The 9,610-nt window shown below is 37.1% G+C and overlaps 1 protein-coding gene across 1 annotated transcript in view; it reads right to left on the bottom strand.

The window, feature by feature from the left end:
- Nucleotides 1–728: 728 nt before the first annotated feature.
- LOC118333130 (calcium/calmodulin-dependent protein kinase type II subunit beta) overlaps nt 729–9,610 on the bottom strand; it is a gene marked incomplete in the record, with an annotated part of 45,950 nt that continues 37,068 nt past the window's right edge. Inside the window, 5 exon segments of the mRNA XM_035668667.1 lie at nt 729–3,871; nt 4,406–4,642; nt 4,748–4,842; nt 6,159–6,234; nt 8,638–8,686. Of these exon segments, the coding sequence (XP_035524560.1) occupies nt 4,410–4,642; nt 4,748–4,842; nt 6,159–6,234; nt 8,638–8,686 (453 nt within the window).

Here is a 9,610-nt window from a genome sequence, read left to right as displayed (position 1 = left end):
TGATGCAACTTAACTGGAACACTTGCTCGCTTTTTGTATAATTCAATGAAGTACTTGTTTTCAACACTAAAAGAAACTGATTACATCGAACGTTTTAAGTAACTGAACTCATTTGTAAGTAAAATAAACATCTTGGACAAGTAGGCTTTAATAATTTACTACTTAATTTGACCATTTTTATTTGTATTTGTGAAAATAAAAACCCTAGTAAAAACAAGAATGTTTTTTAACTTACAAAAAGTTTGGTGTTATTAAAATGTTCTTGACTTATTTACTGTTGTATTATTTAATATCTAAACTCTGATGACCTGAAAACAAAGCTGCATTGGAAGCAGTCAAGGGAGAATAAAAACATGAATCTGTCAAAAAAAAGAAAGCCAATTAAGTTGTATGATTGTTAAATATTATAAAATATACATAATAGAGACAGAAAATTGTATAAAAAGTTCCCAAAAATATCTTAAAAACACATCTCTGATTAATATTAACAGGAAATAATCTGCTCAAATTTCATCAAAATCTGGTTTTACCACAAACTTCCTGCAGTTACTGAGTTCATTGATTGTTGATCAGCTTGGGAAAACAGTGTGCTAAAGTCAGTCACTTTCCACCACTGTTCCTGTTTACCAGCCCTGTGATCAACACCCACTGATTCCCTTTTATTGATCCCTGACACACACACACACACACACACACACACAGTGAGAGGAGTAAAGTGCTCTCTGCATTGTTGTTTTATTGGTTCACACACTGATTACATCTGATCACATTTTAATATTGATAAGACTCGGAACGCACACCAGAGAAATCATCATCATCATCAGTATAATAAATTTAAAAAAGAAAAGCTTTACATACGGTAGCCTCCTGATATGAACCGAGGAGAATAAACCTCGAGGATCTTCTGAGGCCGTTCAGGAACGTGAGCGAATGCTGATTAATGGAATATGGATTGATTATTAATCTAAAGTGAGCAGTAATCCTATCAAAGCACTGATACTAAGGGTTGAACTGTGCCCTGTCTGAGAGCTTCAGTGCTACAAACAGTCAAATAAATAAAGAGAAGCACCACAGAGTCTGTCTTATAATAATTCACCCACTTATGTTTGTTAATGTGACTCAAACACAGGCTCCCTAATCAATAAGAGTTAAATCTGCAGTGTTTGTACAATTGCTTTGGCTCAGTTTGACTCCATGTCTCCTTATTTTAACATCATTACCAGAAGAGGAGCAATGCAACATAAAGTATTGGTAAGAAACTGGTGATATGACACAATACAGTGGGTTAAGATTTAATATATATAAGATAATATATAATCAATATATTGTGATATAGGTAAGGGAGGGTGACCAGGTGTGGTTGTGAAGAGAAAGCAGGAAGGATGAAAAGTGCCACAAAGAACAGGAAATGTACAAAGACTGCTACTGCGACTATCAAGAAAAGTTTCATTAGAAGTAAAAATACATTTAAATCCTTCGCTTAAGGAACCTTTAACCTCAATCGTTTGCTACTGAATCAACCACAGGACAAAGCAAACAGATGTTACGAGCTAAAGGAACGAATAGGAATGTTTAAGTTAGACAGATGGTGACATGTTTTTCAGCATTTTCTATAGTTAACTTTACAAAATAGATTATAAATTACATATCTAATGTTCGGCGTCTTGAATAAAAACAAACTTTGTGGTCAAACAGAAACTCGATACCTAGGTATAAATGTAGGATGTAATGACTCTAGACTATATTATCTGTATTTACAGTATTTGATAAATAAAAAACACCAAAAGATCGTTTTAAATATTCACTTCTAAGTACGTTGCTTTCATTTCTGGTTGTTATGATGAAATGATGTCGCTGTTTTATAATATAAAGACTTTATAAGACAGTTTCATTTGATAATTATATTTTAAAATCCAACATTGATTAAAACTGAACATAATGCTCTGATAAACTTTGATACATTATGTATTAGCTAATGATTATTTTAATCATCATTATCAATCTGCTGATGGTTTCTTTGATTAATCCACTGATTGTTGAGCTTTTATAGAAAATAATTGTTTTGTACAACTAAAATTAAAACAATCCAAAGATATCCAGTTTACAATCATAGAAAATAGATCAATGTTTGGTATTTTTGTTTAAAAAGTGACGTGAAAATGATCTTTTAAAGCTCTAATATATCAGTTTTGTGAGTTTTTGAGGACATCATATTGAGTTAAAGCATTTTGTGCAATAACTTTTAATTTTCTGTTGAGCCAAAGCAACCGTGATAAATACTGTAAAAGCAGTTTGAGGAGAAGTAACTGAAAATCTTCCTCTCGGGGGTCCAACTGCTCAGATTTGTATCATGAACTCTGCGTTTGAGTCACACGTTCGGTCTCTGTTGTTGGATGTTGGCCCCCTCTTGAGGTGAAATTGGTGCATTGTCACAAAGCTGAAAACAAGGCTGGTTTTCCACTGATGGTTGGGGCATAAAGGTTACAGACTATATAACCGGGGCCTTGTTCAGCTGTTTAAATCGCATATTTGTGTCTTTTTCTTGAAATATTTGAAGTAAAATGCTGCATTTTCAAAATAAAACTAAACTAAATTAAGACCCTAATGTGACATTTTCTTCAGTCTGGTCGACTACAAATAGAAGATAAAATAGCTTCTTGGGTTTTGTCTTTGATTCAGTACAGAGCCATTTTAAAACTGATCTGCATACAGCAGTTTCTTTAAAAAGGCATTTTCTGTCACGATCCTCGCCAGTATCCTCACATATTACACTTCATACTTCATACACTTCATATTAACACAAAAATAGTTTATGCACTTACAAAGCCCAGAAAACAGAGGCAATAGATTATAGCTCACCAACAGCTCAGTCCAAAAAGAGAGAAATCAACAAAATGCACGATAACACCCAACTTACCAATGTTATTAACTCGGAATATCATGCAATTAAATACCATCTACAGCATAAATTGTCGTTAAGTCACCACGATGAAAACTGGAGATTTACATAAACGGCGCGATACTAGAATCTCAACCATTGTCATAATTTCAGTAGTTAACTTGCAATGTTCAGTACACAGAGAATCAATTAAGAACCACAGTAATAGTTTAGCATGCTGCATGGTCTCACAGAGCGGCTCAGAGAGGACAGGGCCGGGGTCAGGGGTCAGGGGTCGGGGGACAACTACACTCCAGAGAAAGAAAATAATAAAGTTCCACTGAGCAAACCAAACAGAAGGGATCATTAAACACACCCACCGGTCGGTGTCGCTCTCTCTGTGAGACTGGAACTGTTCGTTTCACACAGGCAGCCGTTAGTCGTGCAGAAATAAACAGCCACAGGGAATCAGAACACGGGGACGGAGTCATGCTCGTCATTAAAAAAACAAAAAAACAACAAGGGTGAAAGGTTTTAAAAGGACTAATAAATATACTGTACAGTTGAAAGAGCACAACAACAGACTGCAGCCATAATAATACTAGAAGGAAGGAACAATAACTGGACGTCAGAGGAGTAAAAGGGGAGACAGGAGAGCAGCCGCCGCCGGAGGACAGACAGGACGCGGGCTGTAAGAGTTTCCTTTTTTTTTTTTTGGCTGATGTGCCCTCTGCTGTAGCGTAGATTTTGGCGATGGTAGCGTCGGCGTTACAGTCTGTGGTTGAGGTTGTAGAGAGAGAGAGAGAGAGAGAGAAGAGCAAGGTGGGTGTGGAGAGAGCAGGACGACGACCACGATCCTCAAAAACGTATCAGACTCTTCAGACTCCCTGAAGCCGGCCTCCATCCACCTCCGCCTCTCTCAGCACTGATACGCTCTCTCAGGTTATTCCTCCTCTCCGCCCTCCTCTCTGCCTCCTCGTCCGTCTCATATTCCTGCAGCGGAGAGGAGACAAACAGTTAAACATCCTCTGATTAAAACAAATACAAAGATTCATGTGTGTCTGATAAAAGTATATAAATCCTTGAAAAGTCAGATGTGCATTCTGAGCTGTTACTGCTGGAGGCCGCGCAGACAAACAAAAATAAAGTTCACAAAGCTCTTTAAAGACGAGGAGACGAAGGAGAGTTGCTGTTAAATTTCATACTTTAGTGAAAAAGAAAAAAACATTAAGGACCAAAGATTTTTATGTGTAATTTGCAGCCTAATATGTTGTATAACCGTTTAATAAGTAAGTAATAATAACTTTTCCTCTACCTGGTCATCTTTCTTATCTTTTTTTGAGCGACTAACAGTTCTTCCCAATATTTGTACTATACCGTATGTTTTAATTGGATGCTGTGTACATATGGATTGTAAATAATGACAACTAATAGTTCATTTGTACATGGACTGAATGCATGTTGTTGTTTTTCTTACAGCTACTGCTATCATAAAAATGATATATAATAAAACTCAGTGTTCTGTACCTCATCACTGCAGCGGGGCAGCATGAGCGCCCGAGCAGTGGAAGTGGACGTTCTGCCACCGGCTTTCCCTGCGGTGCCATACTCTGGTCTCTTCCGATTGGCTGGAGCGGGGGCGGCCCTGCCCGTCGACGAACTGCGTCAGGCGGATGTAGGCGATGCAGGCGGCGTCGTCCCCGATGATGTGCACATGAGGGTTGAGGATGGTGGTGTGGATGGGTTTGCTGTTCTTGGCGAGGACTGATGGGAGAGAGAGAGAGACAGAGAGAGACAGAGAACGTAGAGTTTAAATTTAACGACGACTCGAGTTTGTGGAAATAGAAATAATTGTTTTAAAAGTCTTACGATTGTCAAAGTAAAATCTGTGGAAGTCCATTCCCTCCACCAGATTACCGAGCCCCTCCGGCTCAAACGAGGTCAGACCAGGGTCGCAGATCTTCCTGTAAAAACACGCAGGATAAGTTCAGAGTACGACCCTTAAATATCAGGTTTAAAGAGGTGAATGTGCTTTTATATCTCCTGTAAATCCTGTAAACACATCTTAGTTAACATAGATGAATCCTCCAAAAGATTGAGAGTCACTCATTCACATTAATTAAACCCAACCACTTAGTTGTTTTGAGTGAATTTTAATTGTGCAGTATTTAAAATATTATAATTCCAGTTTGGTCCATTAAGTTGATTTTATATCATCATGTACCATTTACCATTTTGATTATCAATTCATTGATTGTCAGCTGTTTTTACAGGTAATGTAATAATTTGCTATAGTGGAAGAAAACAAAAAATTTAGTTTAAGTAACATTTGTATAAAGAAGATACATTAAAGGTACTTTAATAAGATAAATAACTCATTTTAAATACGTTTGGAGAAACTTTGGGCGAGTATCTAACAGTAAACACTTTAAATGTTGTATCACATGAAAAATCACGTTTTTATCAACGGTTAAAGTGTGAATCTTTGAAAAATTAGGAAAAATGCTAAAATTGTGTTTATTAAATGTTTTCCATATTACTTTTTACTTCATATTTGTGCATATATTTAACATTCAACTTCTAATGAGTTCATTAATATCAAATACTTGATTGTGTTCCTTGTAGTTTGTGAGTTACAGCCAATTTCTTAAATGTGTGTATGAAACTTTAATGTATATGGAACATTTAGATAGGAGCCCGTCGCATGTGTGTACTTAAAATAATGAATATCCCTAATTTTTTATTGCTTATCCATTGAAATATTTCAGTTGTGGGCACAAATGGGTTAACACATCAACACATCTGGAGGTAAATGGTAATAGTGGAGTAAAAATAACTATATTTACCTCTCAGATGGAGTAGGAGTATAAAGTTGGACAAAATTTAAATACAAGTACCTTGAACTTGTACTTGAGTAAAAGTATTTAGTTACATTAGAGTCTCATCATTTTAGCTTCTGATGAGGATTTTCATTTTTATCATGCATGACTTTTTCCAGACGGAAATGGGCTTCCATCACTTTACCCTCCCCTCCCTCAATCTGCCCAGCATTATAGAGAGAGAGAGAGAGAGAGAGGGAGGATAAAACAGCGACTGTAATGACTCTTTAATCTTTTAATACAAAGATAAAAAAAAACCACATTTGTATGTCCATCACATTAATGGTTCTCTATGGCTGACTCAGAGCTCTGGTGTTCATTTTACAGGATAAACTCAGACTCAAGAAGTTCTCCTGTTTGGAGATGTTCACAGAGCAGGAAATAAAGAGAGCTGAACTCACGCGTAGGCCTCAAAGTCTCCGTTGTTGACAGCTTCAATCAGCTGCTCTGTGATCTTTATGATCTCCTGTTTGCGAGCTGCGGAGGAGAAACCAAACAAAGTGAGACCCATGTGGCAAATTTAACCTCACCATGAAGCTCTGAGAGCGCTCTCCTGCACAAAACTCTGGACCTAAAAACTCCTCCGCAGACACACAAGAGGCTGAACACAGCTCAGACTCACCTGAGAGTTTGTTACTCATCGTGAGTCTGATCGGTCACCTCTCGTTCATCCGTGAGTGAAATCTCCTCCATGCTACTGCGCGTGCAACAACAACAACAAATACTCCCATGCAAGAAGTTGAGTTGTTTCTCTCTCCATGAGCTTTTTTTTTTTCTTTCCTCAAAAGTGAAATGTCTCTTCCTGCTTCGTCTCCATCACATCCCCTGTTTACATGTGAGGCTGCTCCGGCTCATCACGCTATTCTTGTCCCAGCGCTTTAGATGAGATTTACTGTGTCCTTCTCCCCTCACTTCCTCCCCACGCTGACAGGAAGGCTTAGCTCGCTCTGATTGTCTCTCTCTCTCTCTCCCTGTCTCTCTCTCTGCAGTGCAGGAAGTATTCAGATCCTTTACTTAAGTGGAAGTACTAATTCCACACTATAAAAATACTCTGCCACAAATAAAAGACCTGCACTGAAAAACTATTAAACTGTTGTTATATATTATATATGATATCATAAAAGCAGGATTTTACTGGTGCCTGACTGTTGTTGGCAGTGCATGGGGAGTTTTGTTTACAGGATTTTGTTTTAGTTGAGCTAAATGTGAACTATTTTTGTACCGGACTGCACCTAATGATGAAAGAATTTGCCTCAAGCAACCAAAAGTCGGTATTTTATGTTACCTGCTGTGTGTTTTTTACACATTATTATTATTTGTGTTCTATCGATATCCTGGAGTATGTTTTAGTTATATGATGAATATATAGCAATGTGTAAGGTCATGCCACTTTGCATCTGTTTTTGGGGATTACTACTATTACTGAAAACCCAAATAAAAACACTTCAAATACGATTGCGCCTAATGAATATTATTACTGATTATTTTCTCCATTAATCTACTGATTGATTGCTTTTTTGAAATTCTGGAAATAATGAGAAATGCTGTCACAATTACCCAGAACCCAAAGTGACACTTTCCCAATTATTTATTTTATTTATAGTTTATTTGATAGAGTCAGAGTAAATATAGACTGACAGCTAACAGCTATCTGATGCAAGTATCATAGTGTTTATAGCGGATATTAATAATTTCCAACACCCGTCTCTAGAAGGGCTTTTATGAAAATAAGAGCTTAAAACAGAAAGGTACAAAAAAGAGTAAATGGAAACCAAAACAAAGACACCTAAATTAAAGACGACACATTTTAAAACTAAACATGAGTACAGGTTTGATTTGGTAGCTCTCTAAAAAGTGATTAGTGACAAATAACCAGGTAGTCAAACTGTAGGACATATGTGAGAAAATCTATGAATTTACAAACAATGCTTGTTTTTCAATTATAACTAAATACATTAAATCAATAAAAAATTCTTCATATCTTAATGTCTTAATTAATTAATATCCGCTATAAACACTATGATACTTGCATCAGACAACTGTTTTTACTCTGTCTATGTTTACTATACCCTGTCAAATAAACCATAAATAAATTATTTTTATGACTCCTATCACTTTATTTTACAAAAGGGAACTATATCTTAATTTAATCCTACAACCTTGCGCTGTAAATAACCTTCAATCCTTGTATATATATATACTTCAGTGTGTTGTTTCTGGCAAGATTTTAACTTGTGTTGTGTCTTTGAGTATCATGAAAAACGCTCTTATTACTATTAAATCTTTATTGTGTGTGACTCAAAAGGTTGACGGTTCGATCCCTGGCTCCTCCCGCTGCATGTGGAAGTGTCTTTGAGCGAGATGCTGAACCCCAAACTGCTCTTGATGCTGTGTATCTGTGTGTGAATGAGTTTGTTTCTGTTTGTGATGCCCGTCCAGCAGGTCCTCCTGTGTTCTCTCCAGGTGCCAATAACAGTGACTGGTTTCCACCTGTGCAACCGGGCCTTGCTGCTCATTGGTCCAACAAGTCTGAAGCCCTCACTATAAGAGTTCACTTTTTCCACTCGTGCACCAGAGTTATTGGTTGGTGCCTCCTTTGTAATGTTTTGATGAAGCTCTTTTATTTTAGATAAGATAGTTTGTATCTATCCTCCTTTACATAACAAACCTCTGTGTTTATTAGTATTCATTTGTAAAAGGAATGTAAAAGCGGCTTTTGTAAAGTGTTTCGAGTGGTTGAAAGACTAGAAAGGTGCTATATAGGTACAGTCCATGTATCTCTTTTAAATATTCCTGGTTCTAAAAAAAGAAAATGTGTAAGACATCCATATTTGAAGCTAATAAAGAGACTTTGAGGATCAGGAAGTAGGGATATCTTACCTTTCACATCTTCATCCTCAATGGTGGTGTTGCTGCTGTCAGATGATTCCTGCACAGACAGAAATGCTGATTAACATTAAAAAATGAAAACAGACATTCAGACATGCATACACCCACAAGCGCTGATATAAACATACACACACACACGACACTCAAGTTTCTGCCATCGACTCTACAACACGACTCGATCTCAACACCACGATTTGGCCAAAAATACAGAACAGATACAGCTGTAGGTGTGAGTCAGCAGCGACCCCGAACGACCGCACAGCACATGACGTTCAGCCACTGTCACACACAGTCCAACAGCGCGGCGAGGGTTAATCTGGTGGCATTACACACACACAGCAAACCTGAGCTCCATCAGTCTGAAACCACCAGAGGGCCCCAGTGTACGACAACGACACCTCACAGGATCCACAGCTCCAGCTTCTCTCTCGCTTTCATGCACAAACACAAACAGATGCACACGGAGATAAATAATCAACAAAATACACAATTCCTGCAAAAAAAAACAGGTGTTTTTTTTTTTTTTTCATGGCGAGGGCGGACTCTAGCACTGTTGGTATTTTTATCAGATTTGTTGACAATAGAAAAATCAAAAAATAACACAAGGCTCATTAATTTAAATACATCATACAGAAAAATAGAGTAATTCCTGTCTATGATGAAACCTGTGAAATCTATTAGAAACACCACAGTTCATACAACACAACAGTCTAACCAAAATGTTCTTTAATAAATCCTACTAAATGTGACTGTCTCTCTCCTCTCGCTTTTGCTTTGTTGTATAATTTCAACATATCTGAGGAATAATTGACATTTTGGGAAAAAACATGATCATGATGAATCATTTTATCTTAAGCATAAAGACTGAAAACAGAGGGAACAGCTAGCTGGCTCTGTCCCAACGATAACACTTTCAAAAGCTTACTATTAATAATAAGTACAAGAGTTTTAAACTGCTTAAATA

Source organism: Morone saxatilis, unplaced genomic scaffold (genome assembly GCF_004916995.1).
Source record: "Morone saxatilis isolate NCDOM2014 unplaced genomic scaffold, NCSU_SB_2.0 Contig21, whole genome shotgun sequence".
In the NCBI taxonomy this organism is placed as follows: Eukaryota; Metazoa; Chordata; class Actinopteri; family Moronidae; genus Morone; species Morone saxatilis.
Note: the sequence above shows the minus strand (reverse complement) of the source record. Positions and strands in the feature narration are given on the sequence as shown.